This window comes from Ostrea edulis, chromosome 6 (genome assembly GCF_947568905.1).
Source record: "Ostrea edulis chromosome 6, xbOstEdul1.1, whole genome shotgun sequence".
Taxonomy (NCBI): Eukaryota; Metazoa; Mollusca; class Bivalvia; order Ostreida; family Ostreidae; genus Ostrea; species Ostrea edulis.
In genome coordinates, this window is record NC_079169.1 from 35,631,327 (window position 1) to 35,646,834 (window position 15,508).

Here is a 15,508-nt window from a genome sequence, read left to right on the forward strand (position 1 = left end):
CATGACCCACTTTAAGGCTTTTCTATTCAGAATGTATGTTGTATCAATTCAGAGTGCACAATATGCTTGCAGGTTGAATTTCACTGTCTGATGGGCGTACATTGTACCATTTGCAGTACTCTTGTTAAATCTGAGGCAGGCTACTGACAAACAAGTTGATGTTAAAGGGGTTTGAACAGTCTCGTTTAAAGTCAGCATTTCACAAATTCTATGGTCATTATAATGATCTAGTTTGCCAATTCAAACCTATCTTTGGGTCAAATGCTGTCTGGCGTGTTTCATATCGATTGTTAGGCTGTTCTTGGCACACTGATTTTGATTTCGGATTGCTTGATTTACCTGACCAAGACATAGGGCTCCTGGTGGGTGTGACTGGCTGACATGGAATGCTTACTCCTCCTAGACACCTGATCCCACCTCTGGTGTGTCCAGGGGTCCATGTTTGCACAACTCTTTATTTTGTATTCCTTATAGGAGTTATGAGATTGATCACTGTTCGTTTCCTTCACCTTTCATTCACTTTTCATACTTGTTGGGATAATTACAATGTATGTATAATTAATTTTTCTGATTGAAAAACTACATGGATATAAAATAAAACAAATAAAAATAAAGAAAAGACCAGTGCTTGTAGTGAGTGAAACAGGCAGTACCATTTTGACAATATTTCAGTGAATAACTCATATTTAAACATTTTAATGTAAATGTATAGTAATTTTACAAGTATTAGCATTGTAATTGCAATCAATAAAATTAATGTATGTTGTATTTCAATATGAATGAAATAATTTAAAGACTAAAAAATGCATAACATTGGGTGTCGTATTCTATCTAGACATGACCAGTCTTTCATGTTACATTCTCGAATTTCATTACATGGGGAACATTGTACATGTACAATGTATATGATGTGAACCTACAAAATGTAAATGTTTTTATGTTTATTTCATGTATTGGATCACTTTCACTTCACTGGAGTCATACTGCCCCACCCACAACCTCCCCTCACTGTCCACACTCAGCCCGAATGGTTTATATAATCCACAGTTGTCCACACATCTCAGGAGGTGTCCATTCTGATCTAGAATGTGAAGACAGTGGTTTAATTGATCGACCACAATGATGTGACCCACAGAATCTGTCACTAGCTGTTCTGGACAGAATGGTTGCTGACCCCCCGGTGGTTTTTCTCTGTATCGGAATCGGACTTTTCCTGTCCTGTCCACCACTACCACTACTCTATCGTTGATATTGGAGACCACAATGTCACCATTGTTGTTCTCCGTCACAAACACTAGATAATCCCCTCCTTGATAGATTGGATTGCCGTCTTCATCTTTATCTATTTCCTGTGTCACTCTCTGTCCTTGATGACGGACAATTTTGTACTGGCTATAATCAGTAGTAACCATGCTGACCAGGATGTCCCCTGCTCTGGAACAGCACAGTCCCTTCGGATGCCAGCCCCGCGGTGTTGTGATCAGTGTCTCTGTCTTCCCTTGTCTGACAATGTTCACAGTTCTATGAGCACTATCACAGTAAATCAGTTCTCCCTGTCTGTTCACTGTAATATCGGTAGGGAAATCAAAACATGTACTGGTGACAGTGTCTTGTACAGTTCCATATATGTCAATGCATTGTATCATTTTGTCTCTTCCACTAATCCAAGCTCTGTCGGATTCCATGCAGGCTACTCTATATAATGGGTTAACATTGGTTGGAATGTTTGCTATCACTTTGGCTTCTTTTAATTTATTTGTCAAAATGGAGACTTGATCTATCCGACTGGACAGGGTTGTCTGTGTCAGTTTAGCTTTGTATTTTCCTAATTCTATGCACTGTGTTTGTTCCAAGAGAGGGTAGTAGTAAATCAGGCACTTCTGGGATGTTCGTGAATTCATCTAGTTTGGATTTGTAGTTGGTGACATCAGATGCATCGTTGGATTTGAGGATCTGCCTGTTTTCATGAACAGATTGGTCCATGCTTGATTTCTGATTTCTGAGTTTATTCTGGAAGGATTTCAAACTTGTGATTTCTTGATCTTGGAGTGATTCAATCAATGATTCAAGTTTGTCAAAGATGCTGTCTACCTCTACATGCCATTGTTTTCTTTTATGCCTGGCTTCTTTCTGTAAACCAGAGTAGTGGGTCATGGTTTTGGAAATCTTCTCTTCAGCATCTGTATCTCGTTCCTTGTTTTTAGGGATAATGATGCTTTCAATTTCTTCTGTTTCCCTTTTGATATTTCCTCTCTTTCTGTCAATAATGTCTGCATTGGCCTCAACATCATGACCTTTATGTGAAGCTAAGAGACATGTGAAACAAACTGGGACATCACACTGTTGACAGTGGCCCTCAGATCTCTGGTTGGAATGAAAGGTACATGGAGGGAATACCAGCTGGACTGTGCGCTTTGTGAAGGGAACGATGTCATGCTTCATAGACTTGAGGCTGTTGACATGTTTGTTAATGCAGCCTGCACACAGACCAACTTGGCAGCTGTTACAGAATTGCTGGACGGGGTTGACACAGTTAAGATCACAAGTGATGAGCTCCTGGGCCCAGGAAGTGGCAGTGGCCATGTTTATTCCCAGATTTTGGTCACATCTTTAAAAAAAATGGAAATATTTTGATAAGTGTAATCATTTTGAATAAGCCTGGTTGTATTTCTATTTGTTTACACAGGTATAACTGGACACTCAAAATTTTTTCATGAAGTATGGAATGATGTTTTGATGAGGAATTGGTTGAAATATATAGGATTGTGCAAAAAAACTTTTGATTTATCTGTATGCATTTTAGATATGATTATTTCTGAAGGCAAGTAAGTGCTTGATTAATCTGTAAAGTACTGGGACAGATTTTAGTGTGATTTCCTTGTCACTTATGTGATGTAACATGATGATGCGTTCAACAGATGGCATATTTCTGGATAACAGTGATGATAGAAATTGACAACACAAAATATTTCCTGAATTTATACAAAAGCAGAATCATTTTAGCACAAAAATTGTTTGAAATAAAAAACATGCCAAGATTTTCCATGTTCTGTAATTTGAAGAGATTTCGTATAGAGAAGTCCTAGAGGTGGTGTATAGGATCTGGCTGTAAGAAAGTTTTTGACGTTATTGGTAGTAGACATTGCAGGCAGCACAAATTGTGCTTCTAATCCTTGATGGTCAGCACAGCAAATTCTGAGTAAATGTGTGCAGATCAGGGTCAGATTTAGTGTTGAATTGGTGTATGATTGAACTTTGGCACGGATCAGTCCAAAATTATGTCTTGGAAGGTTCTGCTAATGGCTGCTGAACATAGATGGAAACAAGATGCCCTAACCCTAACCCCAATGAATCACACCAGAAAATACAATGACATGTACATGTACAGTGTATTGCATTGAGATTTTACAGATTAGATCTGTTTTCAGTTTTACAGATGTACTAGAAAAGGTGATCAGAGTTTTGACATTTTCAAAAAAAATTAAGTAATATCTGGACAATATCCTGCAAGAACATGATACATGTACAAAGGGCCTAAAATCGTCAGTTGCACTGGTATAATTAATTTATGTTAACCTCACAAAACAGCTTATAACTGTGTATCAAGCATTGAGGATTCATCCAGTAAAGATGTGATTAAAACGTGCTCTATAAAAGACGAGTTGCAGTTAAGGATGATTAATGGTATAACTTCTAAATATACAGTTTATTTTTTAGAATCTATGTAATTCAATTGTAAATACATGTAATGTTTAACAATTGCAGTAAAAATGACAGATTACCCCTTTAGTTTGCTTTTGACATATATTTACAATGTGGCATATCACTGCTATGGATATTTCATGTGATTGGTTTAAGATGGACCATTATTATGTCATGTGATTTGTTGAGATTGATATATCATGTGATTAGTTAAGATGGACCTGTCATGTGATTGCATGTGGATATGGTTAAGATTGATATGTCATATGATTGGTTAAGATGGACCTGTTATGGGATTGGTTAAGATTGATATGTCATGTGATTGGTGAAGATTGACCTTTCATTTGATTGGTAAAGATTGATCTTTCATTTCATTAGTGAAGATTGACCTTTCATTTCATTGGTGAAGGTTGACTTGTCATGTGATTGGTGAAGATTGACTAGGTAGTTATATGATTGTTGAAAATTTATTTGTCATGTAAAACTTATACGGTACCAATTTTGATGCAACAGATGCACATTTTGACAAATAATGTCTCTTCAGTGATGCTCAAGCCGAAATTTTAGAAATACAAAATAACAATAAAATTGTAAGAACTAAAAGGAAAAACAGAGTGCCAAAGACTGGAGCCAAATTCGTCTAAGGATCAGAGCTACATGTATGCATGAGGGAGATAATCCTTAATTTTGAAATGAATTTCTAAATCTTATCACAGCAATTAAATATACATCCGTATTTTCAAGCTAGTAACAAAGTACTTAGCTACTGGGCTGTAGAGACCCTTGGTGACTAACAGTCCACCAGCAGAGGCCTCGACCCAGAGGCCATAATGTAAAACTTATACGGTACCAATTTTTATGCACCAGATGCGCATTTTGACAAATACATGTATATGTCTCTTCAGTGATGCTCAAGCCGAAATTTTGGAAATCCAAAATAACAATAAACTTGTAAGAACTAAAAGGAAAAACAGATGTGATTGATAACTTTAACCACTCAATTATAGTATTAGCGTTAATCGCAGAAATTTACAAAATAGTAACTTATATGGCTTAAAGTTCAAATTCAAAATTCAAGAGCTTCCTTTCGTATTTTTAATTTTGTTACATGGTATCTTAATGAATGAAAATTAATCATAATGAATACCCTTGTATGTGATAAATGAGAGATATTGTTTGACTTTGAGACTAAAGCTGTGATCAATGGCTTTTTGTTATTATAGTTATATCAGAAGAATTAGAAATCTGCTCTTAATAGTGTTTTTCTTTAATTTGATTATTCTAATTACCCAATTGTGAACATTACTTACCACATTTTCAGTATTTAGTTGTTTTTCTTGACGTGCAGCCTACAAGGGTGGGATAATCAGCCATTGTGTTCAACTTTCGGTTTGGTGTTTTTTCTTCCTAGTAGTCTGTTGTCATGTGTCATCCAGGTGTTTACTTAATGTTTACCTGAATAAGGGAAGTTAAAGGTTCAGTCACTAAGGAGAGAGTGACTTTAAGTTTTCATTATACATATATACACAAATCACAGCTGAATGCTGGTACGCTGTATACATTCACCTAAAGCTACGAAAAACAATAAAGCAACAAAACAAACACTGATCTTTAAATAAAGGCTTACGATGCCCCGTCTGTCAAATACAAAATCCAAAGAAAATTATCAACATGTCACTACCAAGATATGTTAAATTAGTAAGGCTTGAAGTCATCTGCAATACCACGTACGGTTACAAATTTCTGTTCAACAAATAATACCATTGGGAAGACCTGGATACATAGGTCATGCATTTCCTTTAAAACCAAACCATCTTACCTCCTCCTCAACAGATAAATGATTTATTCTAAGCTATTCTTTTTCTCAACAGAGGGATAATTTATTCTAAGCTAGTATTTTCTTTCCTAAACAGATAAATGATTTATTCTAAGCTTTTCTCTTTCCTCAACAGATGAATGATTTAATATTCTAAGCTTTTCTCTTTCCTCAACAGATGAATGATTTATTCTAAGCTAGTATTCTCTTTCCTTAACAGATGAATGATTTATTCTAAGCTTTTCTCTTTCCTCAACAGATGAATGATTTATTCTAAGCTTTTCTCTTTCCTCAACAGATGAATGATTTATTCTAAGCTTTTCTCTTTCCTTAACAGATAAATGATTTATTCTAAGCTAGCATTGTCTTTCCTCAACAGATGAATGATTTATTCTAAGCTATTCTCTTTCCTCAACAGATAATGATTTATTCTAAGCTATTCTCTTTCCTCAACAGATAATGATTTATTCTAAGCTAGCATTGTCTTTCCTCAACAGATGAATGATTTATTCTAAGCTATTCTCTTTCCTCAACAGATGAATGATTTATTCTAAGCTATTCTCTTTCCTCAACAGATGAATGATTTATTCTAAGCTATTCTCTTTCCTCAACAGATAATGATTTATTCTAAGCTATTCTCTTTCCTCAACAGATGAATGATTTATTCTAAGCTTTTCTCTTTCCTCAACAGATGAATGATTCATTCTAAGCTATTCTCTTTCCTCAACAGATAATGATTTATTCTAAGCTATTCTCTTTCCTCAACAGATGAATGATTTATTCTAAGCTTTTCTCTTTCCTCAACAGATAATGATTTATTCTAAGCTAGCATTGTCTTTCCTCAACAGATGAATGATTTATTCTAAGCTATTCTCTTTCCTCAACAGATAATGATTTATTCTAAGCTTTTCTCTTTCCTCAACAGATAATGATTTATTCTAAGCTAGCATTGTCTTTCCTCAACAGATGAATAATTTATTCTAAGCTATTCTCTTTCCTCAACAGATAATGATTTATTCTAAGCTAGCATTGTCTTTCCTCAACAGATGAATGATTTATTCTAAGCTATTCTCTTTCCTCAACAGATAATGATTTATTCTAAGCTAGCATTCTCTTTCCTCAACAGATAATGATTTATTCTAAGCTAGCATTGTCTTTCCTCAACAGATAATGATTTATTCTAAGCTAGCATTGTCTTTCCTCAACAGATGAATGATTTATTCTAAGCTATTCTCTTTCCTCAACAGATGAATGATTTATTCTAAGCTATTCTCTTTCCTCAACAGATAATGATTTATTCTAAGCTAGCATTGTCTTTCCTCAACAGATGCAGCAGTAGACTGGTGGGCTTTGGGGGTTTGTCTATTTGAATTCCTGACAGGAGTTCCACCGTTTAATGATCAGACTCCAGACCTAGTGTTCCAGAACATCCTCAACAGAGGTCTGTAACAACAGCTGCTTAGTGTTCTCTAGTCCCACAAACAAGGTCAAGTCGTTACGTTCATTTTAAGTGATTAATACTATGATTTTGACATTGAATAATATTATCTCATCATTAAAAAAAATTCAGGATATGTTGAATGTTGTAGATATTATGTAATTATTCTGATCAGGAAGATTCTGTTTTGTAGATATTTTATAATCATACAGATCAGGAAGATTCTGTTTTGTAGATATTTTATAATCATACAGATCAGGAAGTATCTATTTTGTAGATATTTTATAATTATTGTGATCAGGAAGTATCTGTTTTGTAGATATTTTATAATTATTGTGATCAGGAAGTATCTGTTTTGTAGATATTTTATAATTATTGTGATCAGGAAGTATCTGTTTTGTAGATATTTTATAATTATTGTGATCAGGAAGTATCTATTTTGTAGATATTTTATAATTATTGTGATCAGGAAGTATCTGTTTTGTAGATATTCCTTGGCCAGGAGATGATGAAGAGCCATTATCTGTGGCTGCAAAGTCAGCCATCGATACTCTCCTAACAATGGAGCCTACAGATCGACCCAGGGACAAAGGTTAGTAGGCCAACAGTGAGGTCAGCTATTTCAACTAAATAACTTTTATCCAGTTTACTGGCAATATACCTAAACTAGAATGTCCACTCTTACAGTAAATGATACCCATGTCGATGTTTACAAGACATAATTTACTTGCCAAACTTGACAGTGCATATTATCTATACCTGTCAATGTTTACAGTATATGATTTACTTGCTGACTATCATTATAGGGTGGAGAAATATTGTTGGATAATTTCTCAGTTGAGTGTGCTTGATGATTTCTCTGTCAGCCATGGTTGATAATTTACCGGTTGAGTGTGGTTGATAACTTCCCCATTGATTGTTGTTGATAATTTCTCCATTGATTGCTGTTAATAGTTTTCCCTTAGATTGTGTTGGATGATATTCCTGTTAATTGTTGTTGATAATTTCCTGGTTAACTATGGTTGATAATTTCTTTGTCAACTGTTGTTGATAATTTCTTTGATTACTATTGTTGATAATTTCTTAGCTTGATGATGTCTTTGTTAACTGTTGTTGATAATTTCTTGGTTGACGGTGGTTGATAATTTTGTTGTTGACTGGTTGATAATTTCATTGTTGACTGGTTGAAAAATTCATTGTTGACTGCAGTTGATAATTTCATTTTGACTGGTTGATAATTTTATTGCTGACTGCAGTTGATAATTTCATTGTTGACTGTGGTTTATAATTTCTTTGTTGACAATGGTTTATAACTTTGTTGACTGTCAGTGATTTTTGTCCCCCACCGCATCGCAGAAGGGGACACAGAAATACCGGTGTCCGTCCGTCCCACTTCACTTTGTGGACGCAACTCTTCAGAAACTGCTCAACGGATCTTGTTCATATTAAGTAGGATTGTTAGTCACCATGTGTAGTTGATCATATTATGCCGGAATTTTGATTCGACATTTTTGACAGGAGTTATGGGACTTTGTTGAATTTGTACATACTACACTATAGGAACACTTTGTGGACGCAACTCCTCCAAAACCGCTCAATGGATTTTGTTTATAATTTGTAGGATTGTTAGTCACCATGTGTAGTTGATCATATTGTGCCGTCATTTGGATTCAACAAATTTTACAGGAGTTATTAGACTTTTCTGCTTCAACTTTTTTTTGCGGCGGTGGGGGACATGGCTACGTGTAGCAATCTTGTTTTCTTGTTGACTGTGGTTGATAATTTTATTACAGAGGTGCAGAAGCTGGACTTTTTTGAGGGTGTGGACTGGGAATGTCTCCTGGAGGTGGAGCCTCCATTTATCCCCCAGCCTGATGATGATGAAGACACTACTTACTTTGAAGGTACAGTCAGAAACTGTGAGAAAGAATTCATAACTTACTTTGAAGGTACGGTCAGAAACTGTGAGGAAGAGTTCATAACTTACTTTGAAGGTACAGTCAGAAACTGTGAGAAAGAGTTCATAACTTACTTTGAAGGTACAGTCAGAAACTGTGAGGAAGAGTTCATAACTTACTTTGAAGGTACAGTCAGAAACTGTGAGGAAGAGTTCATAACTTACTTTGAAGGTACAGTCAGAAACTTTGAGGAAGAATTCATAACTTACTTTTACCAGTAGGTGAAGGTAATAGTGCAGGTGAAGGTTTTCTTCTGATCAAAATTTGTCTTTTATTCTTTTATGTTTCTGCTGCCACCTGTAACTTTTCCCCATTTAATTATTTTCTTGTCCTAAAAAATTATGGCCAATTTCAACTAAACTTGACACAAAACTTCCTGGGATTTAAAATTGTAATGAAGGACAATTCCTCTTCCCAGCGGAGATGAGAAATGAAAATTATAAATAGTCATTGTGGGATGTTTCAAATTTTTTCAAGAATCTGTGGACCGGGAAAGCTAAAAAGCTTCCTTACATTATAGAGATTCAGTCAGAGACCAGCTGTGATTGTTGTCAGGGAAATTAAACCCTTATACCATAGGGATTTAGTCACAGACTAGCCATGATTGTTGTCAGGCAAAACCCTTATACTTTTATATTTTACATTCATTTGAGTTCCTATTATTGCCTACCAAACAATATTTTCTCATTAATTTGACACTCTATATATTATAAGTGTAAATATTTGCTAGTCCATGATGACATTATTCTGATCCTCTTAACCGCTGGCTGTAAGTTGAATAATCCATGACGACACTAAACTGATCCTGTTGACAGCTGGTTGAAAGTTGAATAGTCCATGATGACATTATTCTGATTTTCTTGACCGCTGGCTGTGAGTTGAATAGTCCATGATGACATTCTGATTTTCTTGACCGCTGGCTGTGAGTTGAATAGTCCATGATGACATTCTGATTTTCTTGACCGCTGGTTGTGAGTTGAATAGTCCATGATGACATTCTGATTTTCTTGACCGCTGGTTGTGAGTTGAAGTAGTGTCCTTTTCAGGCCACCTTGCTGATGCTGACTCTTTCTGTACTAAGTATGTCTGTCCGGATGTCCTTTGAGTCATTGACTCTTTGCAATCAGTAATAGTTTCAAATAAACATAATGAAAATACATTTTTTAGAAATTGTGTACAACAAATCACAGAGTTTTAAGTGCTGTAATGATATGTATTCAAAAAACTGTGTATTACTCTTTACTTTAATAACCAACTTAGTGGTTCTAGCTTTGTATCCGGGATACTAGAGTACAATTCTCAATCCTGAACCCATGACAAAACTTTCCATATTAACATAGCCAGTGTCCGTTCCTGCACCGGGATACCAGGATTCAATTCTGTGACAAAACTTTACATGTTAACATAGCCAGTGTCTGTTCCTGCACCGGGATACCAGGATTCCATTCTGTGACAAAACTTTACATGTTAACATAGCCAGTGTCTGTTCCTGCACTGGGATACCAGGATTCAATTCTGTGACAAAACTTTACATGTTAACATAGCCAGTGTCTGTTCCTGCACCGGAATACCAGGATTCAATTCTCAATCCAGAACCCATGACAAAACTTAACACGTTAACATCGGAAAAGAAAGTTTAGCGTCCTAGGATATAACCTTCAAAACGAAGGACTTGAGTCACAGTAGACATCGTAACGATGAAGAATTCTCACTGCTACGGCCCTGAGCACCTTACAAAGGTCAAAAGTTAGTGGTACTTTGCATAAAGATGGTGGCATCCTACATAAGTAAAAAAAATTTGAATGGGATGTAAGACAACAAAGAATCTCTTAATTGTAGCCCAGATCACGACTGTATATTGAGCGAAGTGAGAGTTTTGATTTTCATGAATGATGACCAATATTACTGTAACAATACTATTAGTACACACCAGGTGATCGTACTGCAACTAAACGCTTTAATCGCCTGCCAATAAACAAGGTCAAAGACGTTCATGAGCTAGAAGAATAGAATGTGATTAGATCTCTTTATATGGCACACATTAGTACTGCTGAAGCCTTAAAAATTTAAATCTACATCTCTTTGATTTTTTGAATTACAGGCTTTATGTTTAAACTGAATTTTCGCTGATAACAAAGTAACTTACAATTCCCTTTAGTTAGCAAATGTTTAACGAACCAGAATTGTGTTTAAGGCACTTTGCCACAACAGAGGTTTACTGTATTCAAGAAAGTATTATCAATTATTTTGAATTTCATCATCTGTAAAAAATAAAAACTGTGAAATGCTATGGATAATTTATGTTCTATTTTTCAGCTCGAAACTCTCAACAGCAGTTGATGGTGTCTGGAATAGATTTGTGAATATCTCTGTAGACTGTAAGCTGGAAAGGACTGGGACTATCCACATGGAGTACTAGGGAGATAATTCAAGCTGACAGGGGGAGGCTGAATGTAATGATCGTAAAGAATTGTGTATTTATTGAAACCCTAATCTTGGTTGAGATTTGGCTCAGCTGAATATTTGGACTGACACCTTCACCGAATCTCGGAGCAGTCCTTCATAATTCCTGTCTGGAAATTTACTTTCAGCTTTGGCCGGTTCTAGCAATTAATGTACACTTCCGGGGCACTGCTGTTCACTTCAAATAAGCTACTTGACTATTAAAACAAATCTGTATCACTATTAATGCTGCATTAGTTACCATCTCATGATGTAAATTCCATAAAATTAACTATCACTAATTTTCCATTCAAATCAAGACTTCCATGGTGCAATATTTTATCTCCCGAAATTGAATAGTTCCTAAAGTTTGTTTTATAAATTAGCAATGTACAAGTAGGTATGTGGAGATACTATGCATCAGTAATTTAATATAACAGACCACAGGAACTTTTCAATTTACGGAGATGAAATGTGCCATGGAATTCTTCATTTGAACTGAAAATTTAGTGACTTTATATTTTGGGGTTTTAATACCTACATAGTAAGCAATGCAAATTAATAGTGATAAAAGGTTAGATTAACAGTCAAATCAATTATTTGAAACAAACAGCTGTGTCACCTAAGTGCACATTCATTGGTAGAACTGGCTGAAGCTGAAAGTAAATTTCCAGACATGTATTTCATATGAAGGACTGCTCTGAAATTCGGTGAAGGTGTCATTCTAAATATTCAGCTGAGTCGAATTTCTACCAAGATTATTGAAACCCCTAAACCAGTATATGAACTTGAGACGTAAAAAATTTTGTGGCAGATGGGTTGTGGTCCGGAGGGAGTGCATCTTATAACTAGTAATGCTGTTTTGTTTGAGAGACTTTATAATTTGTAGATTTTAATTATTTTTTGTTGTACACAGTCTATATTTAACCATAGAAATCTAGTCCTGTGAAATATTGATATGTTGTGTCACTTTTTATGGAGAACTATTCACAAATCTTGATACAGTAGAGCTACCAAGAAAATATATAGTGTTTTCTATTATCTATATCCAGGTGAAAATTGAACACACAAGATCATTAAGGTGGAAATATGGTAAATATTTGCAAAATTCACAGGTGGCTTAGGGTAAAATGTATTTGTTAAATGGAAGATATTTCTGTTTGTATTCAGATAAAGCTAGTAAACAAAATTAATTGCAAATGTATTTATTTTTCAGCATAACTGCTGGAATTCAATTTCAAAACTTTTTATAAAGCATGTTGATTAATATTTTCACCAATTCTCATTTAAAGGACAGACATGTAAATGTGACATCCCATCTCTGATCACCTTTTGTCCGGTCTTAGTCTGTCAGTAGACTTTTCTTATTTTTCACTTCTTCTCAAGAACCAAATTTGTCACAAAGCATGCTTGGGTAAAGAGGATTCAATTTTGTTCAAATGAAGAGCCACATCCTTTGTCAATGGAAAATAATTGAGAATTGTTCGAATGTAGGGTCATGCTCCCTCCAAGATGGAGATAATTGAGAAAAGGCAAAAATAGGTGGGTTCATTTACAAATCTCAAAAATCCCCACTGGGCCAGAAAAGTTGAAACTAGCACGAACACTTCCTGAAATATATTAGAGTCAAGTTTGTTCAAATCATGGTCCCTTGGGATGGGCCACAATAGTGGGATCAAAGTTTTACATGTGGATGTGCAGGAAAAATATTTAAAAATCTTTTCAACAAAAACAATAGGGCCATAAACATCCCCTTGTGGTGCATATTTAAGTGTGTTTACAATATGGTCGATGGAATTAGAATGTGGCCACAACTGGGGATCAAAGTTTTACATGGGACAAGAACTTCAGGACCATGATTAGTCATATTAGTATGCAAGCATCTTTAGGTAGTGCAAGTTCAATATTGTTTAATTGTGGCTCTCAGAAGTAGGGTGGTCCTCAATAAGGGATTAAAGTTTAACATGGTAATATATATATAGGGGAAAAATTTCTTCTCAAGAATAGCAGGGCCATGGTTAGTCATGAATATGCAATCATTTACAAGTAGTTCAAATTCAAGTTTGTTCACATCAGGGGGCTCAGGGATAGGATGGGGCCATAATAGGGGATCAAAGTCTGATATGGGAATACACAGGAAATCAATTGAAAGTAAATTATTTTTAAGAACAGCAGGGCCACATTAAATCATATGCAAATGCTCCCAAGTTGTTTGGACTCGACAGTTTTTTATGCAGCTTTTAACCTATTGACCATGGAGTTTGACCTACTTTTAAGACAACCTAATCTATTCAGTATCTCCTGAACTATTTGGGGTAAAGTTTTCATATTTTGTATATAATTTTCTTGTGGCAAGACCTTTCATTTCATAATTAACCTTTGATTCTGTAACCTTGACCTTTTCTAGAACAGCAAGGTTATGTTAGTCATATTGGTATTGAGGCATTCCCATGTGTGAATTCAGGTTCGGTTATGTCAAGACCCTTTGGGGCTAAGATTGGTTTTAAAAAATCATGGTAATGAAGATTGCAAAAATAAATCTAAAACTTTAAAAAATCACGACAGCTGAACAACAGCAGGGCTAAGGTTACTCAGGTGAGCAATGTGACCCATGGGCCTCTTGTAGTATAAAGTACTAAATACAACTTTAGTTCTCCTTTTTATCCTATAGAATCCCAACATACATTATATATTTCCATTAGGTGTTTTTTTCTTTCTTTCTTTTTACATACCCACAATTTTACCATCTGCTTTGTACTGTATCACAATAAAGAATTCATTATATCTAGAGTTTCATGTCCCTAGGAGAAAATTTCCAGTTTGTTGTGAAGTGTCCTAAGCTAGACCTAGCAGAAGTGAGAAATTTAAATGTGAATGATCAAGCAAGGTTCAGCTGGCAACATTACATTGTGATGTCCTGAAATGTAGAATGCAGAGAATGAAACTTTGTTGAGTTTCCCCTTTGCTTCAAGCTCTTTTTGCATACTAATTCATGATCATTGAAATGTTAAATCTATTCAAGAATTTTTTTTAACTCTCCACGTCTTTATCTTGAATGACCTGAGTATTATGATCAGTAAGAAATGGCCTGTCTTGATATGTATGCACCTCGTTTTAATCTCTTAAGCCAATGGCATATCAATCTATGAATAGCAATATAATTTATAGGAAATTACTCGAGTTTCTGGGGGAGTTTTTTTTTTGCAAAGTTTTTCAAGATAGTTTCTTTGATACTTAGAAAATTCACTGTCGATACTGAGAAAGCAATCCTTCACTGATAGCTTCTTCAATGTAGGGCGATACTCGCATTTAAAGACTAGCTGTTGGGTTTTCTGGGTTTGACGTAAATTTGCTTTTGTTTTTATATGCTTTATTTTTGCGCTATATGTGTTGAATATTACATATGTAAACATTGCATATATTTTGCACATACCAATTTGCACACTTGGCTCACACATACAATAATTCAAAAGGTTGTGATAATTTTACATGCTATGGAAAAGAAGAAAAAAAGCAACATAAAATGCAGTCCTGGCTTTGGAAGAAAAAAAGCAACATTTGCAAATACAACCTATCATTATGTTAAATTCTGTCTGGCGTGTTTCTTGCCAATTGTTACAAATGTAGGTCGTTCTTTGCAAAGTGATTTTGACAACGGATTGCTCTGCTTAGGTGATCAAGATAGAGGGCTCACGGCGATGATCTCAGGTGTTTCCACGGGTCCGTGTTTGTCCTATTAAATTTATATTCTTTTGAAGGATATGAGAATTGGACCACTGTTCCTTACTTTTGATTGATCACAACACGTATTCCTTATCCTACATTTTCCTTGTATAAATAGTAATGATATATACATGTACAAAACAGAATATGACGTCACACACAAAGAACGTCCGTACTGTTACTAACTTTTGGCATATTATGCTTACTATCTGATATTATCATATAGGCAATATGGATATTAATAATGATAAGGAAAAGGAAACGGTAGAATGGGTAAGGGATATTTTATAGAGACGAGGATATCGATCTTTCTAATTACATGTAAAAACGAGGTGACGTTGTACACAGAGACGATCTGTTGAGCAGATTGATTTTACTCGTTCATACTGTTAATACCCTTGTATTACAGTTTGGTTTCAAATGCTGTCT

At 35.1% G+C, this 15,508-nt stretch overlaps 2 protein-coding genes across 2 annotated transcripts in view; one reads left to right on the forward strand and one right to left on the reverse strand.

The window, feature by feature from the left end:
- The window catches only part of LOC125683560 (serine/threonine-protein kinase greatwall-like), a 50,353-nt gene extending 36,213 nt beyond the window's left edge, over positions 1-14,140 (forward strand). Inside the window, exons 11-14 of the mRNA XM_048924840.2 lie at positions 6,846-6,959; positions 7,444-7,548; positions 8,750-8,860; positions 11,231-14,140. Coding sequence (XP_048780797.2) covers positions 6,846-6,959; positions 7,444-7,548; positions 8,750-8,860; positions 11,231-11,277 — 377 coding nt within the window. The 3' untranslated portion in view covers positions 11,278-14,140. The remainder of the gene's footprint in view (positions 1-6,845; positions 6,960-7,443; positions 7,549-8,749; positions 8,861-11,230) is intronic.
- Positions 681-5,164, reverse strand: LOC125683563 (uncharacterized). Its single transcript, XM_048924841.2, has 2 exons — positions 5,013-5,164; positions 681-2,608 (listed from the first exon to the last, which is right to left on the reverse strand). Exon 2 carries the CDS (start codon positions 1,899-1,901, stop codon positions 942-944), a length of 960 nt encoding a protein of 319 aa, XP_048780798.2. The 5' UTR covers positions 1,902-2,608; positions 5,013-5,164; the 3' UTR covers positions 681-941.
- Positions 14,141-15,508: the final 1,368 nt, after the last annotated feature.